General features: G+C 38.3%; 1 protein-coding gene across 6 annotated transcripts in view; it reads right to left on the bottom strand.

The window, feature by feature from the left end:
* Positions 1 to 12,775, bottom strand: part of Ccny (cyclin Y) — a 189,685-nt gene that overhangs the window by 43,205 nt on the left and 133,705 nt on the right. For all 6 annotated transcript variants that reach the window (XM_090319153.1, XM_090319152.1, XM_090319154.1 and 3 more), the window contains one exon: positions 8,187 to 8,261. In XM_090319153.1, the coding sequence (XP_090175279.1) occupies positions 8,187 to 8,253 (67 nt within the window). In that variant the 5' untranslated portion in view covers positions 8,254 to 8,261. The remainder of the gene's footprint in view (positions 1 to 8,186; positions 8,262 to 12,775) is intronic.

Here is a 12,775-nt window from a genome sequence, read left to right as displayed (position 1 = left end):
ATAAAGAAGGGATCTGTGGTCACTGCCTCGGGGCATCCTATTCAGTGTGCAAATATAGTCTGTCACCTGAGATTATTCACATTCCCCAAAGCACATTCACTCTATCTTTCTGAAGTTCTCCACTGAGAACTTTTTCTCTTTCCCAACACACAGATCTTGGACTCAAAGAGTAATAATTATTTTCCCTAGAAATCCCATTCTTGGAACTAGTATTATTCTCAAGGTAATCTTTTTCTCAGTGGTAGAACAATTGCCTAGCATGCACAAGACCCTGGGTTCAATCCTTATCTGGAAAAAAGGAGAGTGAGAGAGAAACCAGCCTTATCCTCTCCTTGTTGACTGCTATCAAAGATAGTCAATATATTAAGAGCAAAATCTTACAACTGGGTATATTAAAGAGTTACCACAGGACAGAAGGTGCCTACATGGAGCTGTCAAATACAGTCATCATACAGGTGATGTGCCTGGTCCTGTCACAGGACAGAGAGGTGAGAACCACACAGAATATGAGGCATCGGGGCCAGGCCTGAGGACAGACCAACACCCTCAAGACCATAGACAAGGACCAAGTCTGTGATGGGCAGTGTAGAAAAAGGTAATTTACTTTGTTCCAATTCCACATAATTATCCCAAATGTGAACCTTAACCAAAGTAAAATGAGGAACTGGCTGGTAGCACTAAGTTTTAACTATCACATGTATGTGATATGCATGTATGTGGTACATATTCACCAGTGCATGTATGTGAATGGATGTTGGTATACAAAATTCTATCAGTGTTAGGATTTATGATTCCAGTACTGAATTACACAGGTAGTGATTTCCCATTGTTTGAAGTGATTAAGCAAGTTCAATAGATGATACCACCTGCTCTTCCTAGAGCATCCCCGTGAAAGGCTTAGGCAGCAGAACTTTATGCTCCCCAAATATGGTAATCACCTCAAGGGCACTTCAACACTCTATATAACAGTTCCTGCCTTCCCAGAAGGAAAAAAAAACTATTATGGTTCAAGAAATAGGTTTAGTTCTGTTTCAACTATCATAGGAGGAACGGAATGCCTAATTTTAAGGATACCGGGATATCTCACAGGATCTTCTGGATAATTGGAATGAGGTGAGGTAAGAGATATTTAGTAACCAAGGCACCATCTCCCTTCTTGTGTGGGGTTCCTGTGGTCACACTCAGGCATTGTGCTTCAGTTGGGAAATAAGACCCAAAGTATAGTTATAGTTATGAGTGTGACTTATGAGAGGAGGGAAAAAGAATAAGCTTAAGGAAAAGGTGCGTAGCAAATCCTGAGTACATTAAGTGGAAGCATCTTCCCTTTTTTCTCCCAACACACATGCCCAGTTCTTTCTCAAGAGAGTTGAACTTCATTCAGCTAAGAGTATTAAAAGGGAAGGGTGTTGTTGACTGAGGACTGCTCATGCACATAGCTTCTTCTGGTATATATCCAAGACCAGGCTCCCAGAAAGAAGCCACACTATTTATATGGACAGCCAAGCACATCTGAGGAGTCAGTTCCTAAATCCAAGTTTACAGGATCAAGGGAAGTCAGATCCTTTGTGTTAACTTCTTCCTGCACAGCAAAGATGTGCCTTTCATTACACTATAGATTTTACTTACCTTAAAGTCAGGTTACTTCCCAGATTTGCTGGTTGTTTTATTTTGGTGGGGGATAGGGGGTAGTAGTGGAGCTTGAACTCAGAGCCTGGGTACTCTCGGTGAGCTTTTTCCTTCAAGGCTAGCACTCTACCCTTTGCACCACAGTGCCATTTCCAGTATTCTAATGATTAACTTGAGATAAAGAGTCTCATGGAATTTCCTGCCCAGGCTGGCTTCTAACCTCCATCCTCAGATCTCAACCTCCTGAGTAGGATTACATGCATGAGCCACTGGCATTCAGCCACATCTGTTTTTTGAGGACACTCCAACTCCAAATTTCTGGAAGAGGGAATTAGTCCAGCTAAGTCTTGATCCCAGTACTAACTGGAGAAATGGATCACCTAGTGAGAACATGAATAGTAGGAGTTCCTCCTGTCTATCTAGCTACTTCATTTAATATCAGAAAAGACCTCCAGGTGGCAGCCTTAGTCTTACCAAGATGCTACATCAGGAGGAAAATATACTAAGCACATTCTCTTACAGTGTTGTACCACCAAGATTGACTGACAAAATTACCTGGTATATTGTATATACGTTTATTTGTCTATCTGAAATAGGAAAGGGAAGTGGGGAAAACAAGATGATTGGGAAGGGGTGGAGGAGGGAAATGGGGACAAAAACCTGAGAAGGGATATCAATGTGTGAGAAGTAATGCACCTACTATCTGGCAAATGTAACTGTAACCCCTCTATACATTACCCTGACAATAAAAAATTTAAAAAAAATTGAAGCCGCTCTAGAGAACCTGACAAATTGCTTTGCGTGAGAAAGGGCTCATTCCCAGAGGGGGTAAGATGCTGTGCTGTGCTGTGCTGAGTGATATGCCACCAACTTACATTGAATATGAACACTCAGAATCCACACACTCTGAGATGTGCTGCATGTATACAGCCATTGTACACTAGACACGAACTCTCATGACATGAGAAATACAGCAATTTAAACACAAAATGTCAAATACAAATGATATATTCATTGAAAATAAAAAAATTTCTGAAGTTTCCAGAGTCCCTATATAATTAAATGCACCAACAATCATAGTCTGTCATGTGGGAACCAAAAGCAATAAACTGCTATTTATCATAAAGCTCATCTTTCTTGGGAAAAGATTAATAGAGATATCTTTTGATCTAATCTATAATAGTTTAAGAGGATTTTTAATTAGCTAAATGGAGTACATAATGACAAAAAAACTTACTGGAAAAGGGGAAAAGCAGTAGAGACTTTAAACATAAACCATCTAAAAATCAGCAAAAAACACTAAAGTTGGTATTGTCTTCTCCAAATAAAATGGGAGTGAAAAGTAATGGTAGTGTTTGCTATGTAAGGGACAAACAAAATCTCACAAGTTGTTAAGAGGTACTCCTTTGCCACAATGTCACAGAGGTAAATTTTCTTTCCACTTAAAAATTCAACTTCCTACCAGCTACTGGTAGCTCATATCTGTAATCCTAGGTATTCAAGAAGATGAGATCTGAAGATACAGGTTCAAAGCCAGCCTAGGCAAGAAAATCTATGACGTATCTACAATTAACCACCAAAAGCCAGAAATGTAGTAGAGCCTAGCCTTAAGCAAAAAAGCTCAAACTCCACCATTAGCACAAAGAAAAAGAAAAAACCCTATTAAAGAGGATTTGTTAACAATCTAAATACAATTTCAGCTAACCTTTTTTATGGATATATCATTACAAAGTACCTAAGTTTCCCCATTTATTTCTAAAATAGACCTTCCAGTGGACATCAGACACCACTGAGCTATAGGAGGTTAGTTAGCACTGAGAATTCCCTAGATACCAGTTTACACAAACACCCTTCTTTTGGAGATGAGAAGCAGCCCATGTAGGCAAGACAATGAGCTGAGTGACTAGGAGGAGGTAGGGTAACAGTTCCAGGGGGGGATCTTGTGCTGAGCACTCAATCCCTCCAAGCATGAAATGAGTTCTATTTAAAACAAAATAATTAGGCTCTGATTAATAGAGGTAAGTTATTTTACAAAGAAAAATTATTTCGCTTCTACATGTGAAAGTCTAGCAGATCACATAAGTAGGAACCTCAACTCTAATGTTCAGAAGGGCTGCATTTTATTTTAAATGGAAAAATTTAGTGCTGAAATAGTATAGTTGATATAGATTACATAATTTGGTCCAAAACAAAAGGTTCGATCCTCCCTACCATGGAAGACATAAATCAGGCTTTGAACAACCAAATTAACAGTCCAATATAATCCCCTACAGAATAGGTTTCAAGAACACCAGTCAATTATTGCAGGCTTCAGTACTAAGTGTATTCAATTGTTCCTTTAATTCAAAACTTAATTGTTGAGCTCCTATTCCAAGTTCACACCACAGTCCCTACCTTGTTAAGCTGACCTGACAGGAAGTCGTGATCATAGTGACCAGAACACAAAGTGTCCCTAAGGGAAACTCACCCTAAACTTCCTAACCCCCTGGGCAAGCCATCCTAATGATGTCATCCCAGGAGGGGGCAGGAAGGAAGCTGAAAACCGCCAAGTGGACCTGTTTATTTCTAAATCCATGACCTGAGGAACAGAACATTCTGTGCATTCAAAAGGAAATTGACATAAGCAAGGCAGATAAAAGAACAAAGAAGAGAAAAAGAAAATTTTCAAAGATGTCTAGGGCAAAACAGTCAGAAAAGAAAATTCCATTACAAGGAATTGAAGAAATCTATCTCGGAAGTGGTGCTATAGTTCAAGTAGCAGAGCACTAGCCTTGAGCTGAAGAGCTCAGGGACGGTGCCCTGGCCCTGAGTTCAAGCCCTATGACCAAAAACAAAACAAAAAAGAAAGCTATTCCAAGAACAAATACCTAAGATGCATGTCAACTTCAGATGTTTTTATTTCCCACAGAAAATAGCCAAGGCCAAAGGATTTCCTCATAAATACAGTAAACCTCAAGTAATTCCTGTAAAAACTCTTTCTGGTTACAAAAACAACAACAACAACAAAAATGCATGAGTAGAAATCCATATATAAAAATATGGAAAATCCAAAGCAATATAATTAAGAAATACAACTACAAATGAAACAAACTTAGAAAACATAGATACCTAAAATTAAAAGTATAATCCAAAAATTTAAAAATGGGCATTATTGGTATTTTGATGTGCATATTAATCTGCATATTTATACACATAGTATATGTACTTTCCCAAATGAATGTGTTTGTATAAAATAATGTTAAAACATACAAATCCCAAAGGTGATATAGTAGTATGCCAAAAGCTGTAAAAGGTCATTATAAACCCAGAAAGCATGAAGGTTATAAAGAGAACTGGGTAAAGTTGGTAAAGGGAAGACAGGGAATTTTTTTTTTTTTTTTTTTTTTTTTTTGCCAGTCCTAGGCTTGAGCTCAGGGTCTGAGCACTTCTCAAGGCTAGAGCTCTACCACTTGAGCCTCAGTACCACTTCCATTTTTTCTTCTATGTATATGGTAGCAAAGAATCGAACCAGGGTCTCCGCGCATGCTAGGCAAGCACTCCACCACTAGGCCAAACTCCCGGCCCAAGACAGAAAGATCTTAAAAATGCTCTGAGGAAAGAATAGACCAACAAGGCACAGGGTAGCCATTCCTGAAGATACTGTGGTATCTCCCATTCAAAAGGGTCCACATTGTCCAGGACCAAACATATGATTTTAGTATGTCTGAAAGAATATGCAAAGAAAACCACTGCTCACATTTTTTATTTCTGAATTTTATAGGCTTCAAGTCCATCAAAGGAATTATTGCAAGGGACTCCCTCCCACTTCCACTTACTAGTGTTTCTCTCCCTTTTTTTCCTCTCCCGTTCTCCCCTCTCCCACACATGTATACAAAAGGTATTATTTTTGTCCTACTTTTCAGAAAAAGACCTTCTAAACACTCTGTTAATTGAAAGGAGAAAGATGTACCTTGGCTAATTTCTCCTAAACTTAAATGTAACATTTCGAAAACAATGAATCAAAATCTATAGAAAGATATTAGGAATTACATATATAAGTAAAAGTAATCTCATGAAAAGCCGACAGAGTTAATTTCTTTCTCACCTGGGTAATGTCCTCCACCATACAAAACCCAATGACTCTTGTACTCAGGGAAGTCACTGAAGAATGACATCTCACTTTTAGGAAGATAATGGCATGGAGAAAGTCACTCTGATTTTGAATAAAATATTCATAGCTTCAGCCAACTGGGAAAGTCTAATTAGCAAGTACTCTATTGTAGTCATTTGGTTTTGCTGAAGCTGCCAGTCTCCTTTAGAACAATGAGAACAAGATTCTTAAGTCTAGACTAAAACTCTGTGATATCCAGAGAGGGAAAAGGAATTAACAATTAAAAAATTCTAATTACTGACTGAAGACCTATATATGACTATATCAGACTCAGGAAGAAGTGGCCAGTGACAAGGGCTTGACCAAAAGACCATCAAGCAATGATAACAAAAACAGGATAAGTAGGCTACAGAAAAAAGAGAGGAGCTATGGTCCCAAGCAAAAGCTGCCCTGCTGTAATTGTTATCCCCTCAACAATGGTGTTGTGCCTGAGCCCACACACTTTTCTATATAACACTCCTTCTAAACCTATGGGATGGAACCCACAGGTGTGAACCCACCTCAAAAGGGTGAGATTATATAGTAAAAACTAAAGAATTCCTGTATATGAAGAAGCAGCTTATAGAAAGGGAGAATTTAGGAGGGTCATTTTGGCAAAATTCAATTCATTGACAATCATTCCACTAGAAGGATAATTCATGAAAGTTACCAAAGTTACTTATTTTAAAAAATGTTTTCTTGCTCCATATTGATGGCTCATACTTGCAATCCTAGCTACTTGGGTGGCTGAGATTTGAGGATCACACTTCAAAGATACCCTGAACAGGAAAGTCTCTGAGCCTCTTAAGCTCTAATTAACTACCAAAACAAACAAACAAAAGGCTCAAGTAGTGATAGCCTTGGGCAATAGAATTCAGGGACAGCACACACACACACACAACTTTTAAGAACAGGACTAGAACAAGAAAATAGGAATCCAAAAGACCTGTTACAGCAAGAGAATGAACTCTGAAAGAGCACAGTGAAAAGAGAAAAGGCAGGCACAATGTAGAAGCTGTCACCAGACAGAGGAACAGAGGGTAACATCTAGAAGTAGAGGGTATGAGTTTATTTTAAATGGTGAGTAGAAGGGTCTAGAATTTAATAGGAAGAAGTTGAAACAAGAAACAAGGAGTTAGAGAGCAGATGGCCTCATGTTTCAGAAGAGCAAGGGAATGAGATCCAGAAGAAATGGGGAGAGGAAGGTCTTTAATCTATTTCTGGAGCCGGCTTTCCTCTATTAAGTCATTTCCTCCATCATGACAACTGTGTCATCCACCCAGAGGCTGTGATAAAATCTGATGCAAATACTGTGAGAAAATTTTCTGACTGATGTTGGTTTGTACCCTGAGTTCACAGGAAGCAAGAAGTTAGCCAGACTTACAGCTTGTTTTCACAGCATGATCCTTTAAGTTTCTACACAAAATTGTTTTGACCCTCATTTTTCCTGTTCCAAACCTCATCCTGTCATTTTTCTTTCTTGAAATACTCTTCTTACTCCTCCCATTTTAGCTTTTCCTTTTCACCTAAGAAAAACTGTGCATTTGAGAATGGACACTCTCAAAACTTAATTTCACAAGTATTTGATAACTACCCTGACATACTTTCTTTTAGAAACTTAAAAAAAAAAAGACATCAAAGGCTTTCAAATCAAGTCAGTGGCCTACCACTACACATCAACATTATACTATGCCAAAACTGTTGCCATTATTAACCATTTCTTAAATATGAATTTCTTATCTTAAACATGTCTCTTTCTACTTATTATAGTATTTTTCTCTAAATTAGTTTAGCAATTCACCCAGAGTCAAGAACAGAATCTGTAAGATTTCCAATTATAGAATAATATCCTACTGTATTACCAAATTCCATACTTTTCTACAAGTAACCAAAGTAAAGGTTTGTCTCTAATAGACTATAGAAATTTGATCCCATCTTTCCTGTGCAGCCATGTAAGATGAGCCAGTGACTACACTAAGACTTCCCTCTTAGAAGAAATTGTATACACTTCTGGTTTTTAAACTGGTTACTAAAACTTTAGCAAAAAAAGGAAACCTCTGCATTTTTGTATACAGGATCAATTTAGCTTCCACAACTGACAACTGTGTGAATTTTATGACAAAATAGATCATTAATGCTGCTTTCAATTGGTTTGTGTTTTTCTTTTCAGAATTTATGCAAATATCGAACACTTAAAAGTTACAGAGAGCATACAGGAATAATCCAGCAAATTGGCAAAAAGAACATAATTACTTCAAATGGGAAGTTCTAAAAATATAAAGCCCAAAAGAACAATCATTAAACAATACCCTCCAGGATAACTTAAAAGGTATTCAATTTCACATTGAAAATAAAATCTAGCGGAAAATTAAAACTTGGATTATTAATGTCAGTTGTTGTTTTAATAGAAATGAGTAAATCAGAAACCTACCGTCCGTCTGAGATTTACTGAGGAATATTGTGCTGGCCCGAGGATGGTCTGAAGGATTGAATTCCATGTTCAAATCTTTAAAGAAAAAAAGAAGAAATTATATGAATAACAATCTGCTAACTAGAGAAAGATAATCGTAACTTTCAATTTTCCTAAACCTTAGTTACATTCAACCAAGGAACTGGCCATTATTTTCTTGTCAAAGGCGATTATGTTAGGACATCCCAAGTGGTTACAATGTTATCACTCTAGATGACAGTATCTGAAAGGCAAGCACTGCAGTATCATTTATTTGTGTTTGGGCTGTGTATGTATACTGGTGATCTATATTTCAAAAAAGAAAATTCAGCCAGGTGTTGGTGGCTCCTGCCTGTAGTCCTAGCTACTTCGGGGTCTAAGATCTAAGGATCACAGTTCAAAGCCTAGCCAAACAGAAAAGTCCATAAGACTCTTTATCTCCAAATGACCAGAAAACTGGAAGTAGAGCTGCCGCTCAAAGTGGTAGAGCACAAGTCTTGAGCAAAAGAGCTCAGGGAAAGTACACAAGTCCTGAGTTCAAGCCCAACAACTAACCACCCCCCTCCAAAAAAAAAAAAAAAATCAGGCCAACATGGAAGGAATAAAAGGAAATTAAGAGATTTGAAATATATAACAAAGAAAAAAATCCCTACTTCCAACTTCTCTGAGAATATCACATCATTTGACAGCAGACCTCTTTAGAGGTACATCTGACTCTATCGGCCCAGACCCCAGTTCTTGCCCTTCTGGAAACTCAAGTGATGCTCCTTCCTTTCTTGACTTCCCAACCCTAAAGACATTTAGTTCTGCAGCCCCTGGCTTAGAACAATCTCCAAGGATCAGGGCTTTGTCAGTGTGGCTTAACAACTTAGAATCCCACCACCTAGAACTGTTTCCAATTTAAACAATCACCACCCAATTCCACAGGAAAATATTACTGGAAAGTCAGCATGTCTTCATATTCACTTACAGCATCAGAATGAAAACTGAGATTCAATTATTACAACAAATTTGCAAAGAAACCTAATTAACATCTGTAAAAGCACATCCTGCTATCCTTATCTTTAATAGCTAATCAAGCCAAAGGGAAAAGAAGGAAAAACAAAGATGATCATAAAGACATCAAAGACAGCATGGACTCACTCATACAGGGTCTTATACTCAGCAAAACCTGGACATGAAGCAAGTTCTCCCAGGACTGGACTGGACTTCCTAACCTCTTTCCTGGAACTTAAGTAAAGAAACGCCTACTGAATTTTAAACACACTACTCTGTCTGTTCCTTTAGTAACATATAATTTCTTTTGAAGATATACTAATATATACCTTTAAAGAATTGAAGGGTTTACACAGAAAGTTAAGGACAATTTTCTTATGTAAGGTCAGAAATGTCTGATGGAAATAGCTCTTTTTGAGGGGGATTCCTATTCAACTAGAATCTTGTTATTTTTTAAAACACCCCAAAAATGCTGTGCAAATAATATACTATTTTTTGAGCTCTGAAAGTCTGGTAAGCCTCTATATGGCTCACATCTGTCAAATTAACTATTGAGGAGGCTGATTCAGAGATGAAGGAAAAAGGCCAGCTCAAGTAGGAAAGTTCACAAGATTCCATCTACAAAATAACCAGCAAAAGGCTGGGCTAGAGTCATGGCTCAAGTGGCAGAGTGTCTGCTGAGCAAGCTCAAGACCCCGAATTCAAACCCTGGTACCAGTACCTTTCCTGCCCCCCCCCGAAAAAAACATGGAAATAAATAAGCCATATGATACCACAATATACAAACATAGGTACAGATATATCTAAACAAATATACCGCTAGAATTGGTTATGCAATTGCAGACGTTTATTTTGCTGCTTTGTAAGTTTTCTACATTAAGCATACTTTTGATGGTTTGCTTTTTCTAACTTAAAAGGGTTAAAATAATTTGGGAAAAGGTTGAGCCTTTCCTATCTCTACGTGGTGAACAGTTTCTCTAGCACATGGTGGAGATACCCCAGAATTCTCCTGGCCAGGGTTGTTGGGGTCCTTCACTGAAGTAAACAGACATTCACAGAAGCACTTCCACCTTGTGTTTCCTCATCAGCTATATCCACTCATGACAAAAATAATTATTACTGAGGGATGCCCTTTCCCCCCAGGTGTCTTCATCCTGCTTTCAACAGGACTGGAGGAAGATAGAAGAGGGGAGAGGGGAGAAGGGAAACAATCTAGCTATGTATTTAGACATGGCACCTTTAGGAGTAATTAGAACTAGATAAAGCCACTAAAGGGTGCCACAATGATTAAATCCTGGTGGTTTTACAGGTTTTTCAAGAGGAACAGAGACCAGAAGAGACACAAATGCACATGATATATTCCCTGCCTCTACCAGTGAGAACGCCATCACCAGATGTGGTCAGTTTACAATGAAGCAGAACTATAAGCCATTATAAATCCGTTTTGTTTATAAAGTAGCTGCCTGAGGAATTCCATTATACTAATGAAAAGGAAACAAATATAATGGTACAACCATATAACCTAACACTAATTTAATATTCAGAGAGGCTACAATGATATGTAGAATTGCCAGGTAGCTCCTCTAGGTTGAGTTAAGAGACAACTTGAAGAGATGTAAGATCCAGCATCTATTTTTGGCTCTTAAGAGTCTGTATTTTGTTTCAGCTGTTTTGTCTTAAGGATACCATATTCTGTCTCACAGGATCTGTTGAAGTATTATTCATTATTATTCATTGATTGATTTTGTGTTCTAATGTATCATGGTCTTCATTTGTTCTCTAAATAAATCATCAGTATAAGATGTTCAAATCTCATATACTTACTCCTCAGCCCTTCTCCAGAGGCTGCCCCCAGACCCCGATGCAAATAAGGAATGAAAACCTCAAGAATGACTGCAGGGTTGGGAATGTAGCTTAGTGGTAGAGTACTTGCCTTGCATGCATAAAGCTGTGGGTTCAATTCCTAAGTATCACCAAAACAGAAAAAGCCCGAAGTGGTGCTGTGGCTCAAGTGAGACAGAGACAGACAGAGAGAGACAGGCAGATAAAGACAGAGGGGGGAGGAAGGGGAGAAGCAGAGGAAGGGGAGAAGGAGAGAAAGGAGGGGAAAAGAAAAAGAAAAAAAGAAAAATGAGAAAAAACTATAATGTAACTCAGTGGTAAGCTCTCGCTTGTCATGCACAGGGCTCTAGGTTTCTGTTTCTTCCCTAGAATCAGTGATAAGAGAAATAAAAATTCTCAATAATGCCTATTATATAAATAGGTTTGAAAGTGATGTTTTGGGAGCTTGAGTGTTCCATACTTCTGATACTGACTTCGGATGCACTGCTGAGATCAAGGTACGACAGGGTTCTTCTAAACAAAACCAAGTGAATAGCACACTTGCTAAAGTGTAATTTAGCAGTATTTTTCTATGCCAGGCAGCCTAATTCTGTCCTTTTCACAAATGTCACAGTATAGTGATCTACAATTGCTTACTTCAGCTTTTAAACTGTATGGAGTTTACAGCTTTGTAAATTATCACAGTTACCAAAATGCAGCCTGATAGGGAGTCATTTAGCATTGCTGGTTGTCATTATTTAGCATTGCTGGTTTGAAAAACAGCAGTACAGCAGGATCTATAGTGTATAGAAAGGGAGGCTCAAAAGACCACCTTTTCACAAAACCAGAGCATGCCAAAATCAACTTTCTCCTCAGCACAGCAGGGTAGCTGATCCCTGTTTCATTAACATCTAAAAGGAACAGACTATTTGGTTAAGTATAGACAATGTCAGCTTGCATAGTGCAAAGGATGCAAATACTTGACTAGTCTAGACGGTCTAGGGAACTTCATTGCAAAAGCTCAACTTCTATTAAAGGCCAGGGTTCACATGGTGGGGGGGGGGGAACAACAACAAAAAGAAAACATTAGGTTTATTTACTGTGATTAGAAAAATATCTAACATGGTTAAAAGACCTCATAATTTTAAAGTATTATTATTATTATTATTATTATTAGGTAATTGTACAAAAGAGTTGCCTACAATCCAGCAATTCCATTCCCAGGTATTTACCCAAAAAATTACAAACCAGGATACAGTAAAGCCATCAGCACAATCATGTTTATTGCAGCACTATTCACTGTAGCCAAGGTATGAAATCAGCTCAGATGCCCTTTAATGAACAGTGGCTCCAGGGGTAGGGTGGTAGCCTTGAACTGAAGAGTTCAGGGACAGCGCCCAGGCCGACTGCAAGCCCCAACAGCAACCCCCCCCTCCGCAAAAAAAAAAAAAATGACGGCTTGGGGAATATAAAAATTCCAGTCTTCTGTTGTTCCCAAGCCAAAAAGGGCAGCACAAGGTATCTGATTAAAGACTCCTTTCCTGACATGGGCACACAAAACCACAGTGCAATCTTGGACATGGCTTGCATATCATTTCTGAACTTGGTGGACATTTTTCAATCCATTATCATCCCTCTACTCTGAAAAGATCTCTCCACATGCTACTTTGAGAAACTAATCCATCACAACATAGCAAATGCAGCAAAAATATCTCTGCCTTTCTCAGAGTTAAATTCACTTCCTGTTGCATCAG

This window comes from Megascapheus bottae, chromosome 26 (assembly GCF_031878675.1).
Source record: "Megascapheus bottae isolate mThoBot1 chromosome 26, mThoBot2.hap1, whole genome shotgun sequence".
Taxonomy (NCBI): Eukaryota; Metazoa; Chordata; class Mammalia; order Rodentia; family Geomyidae; genus Megascapheus; species Megascapheus bottae.
Note: the sequence above shows the minus strand (reverse complement) of the source record. Positions and strands in the feature narration are given on the sequence as shown.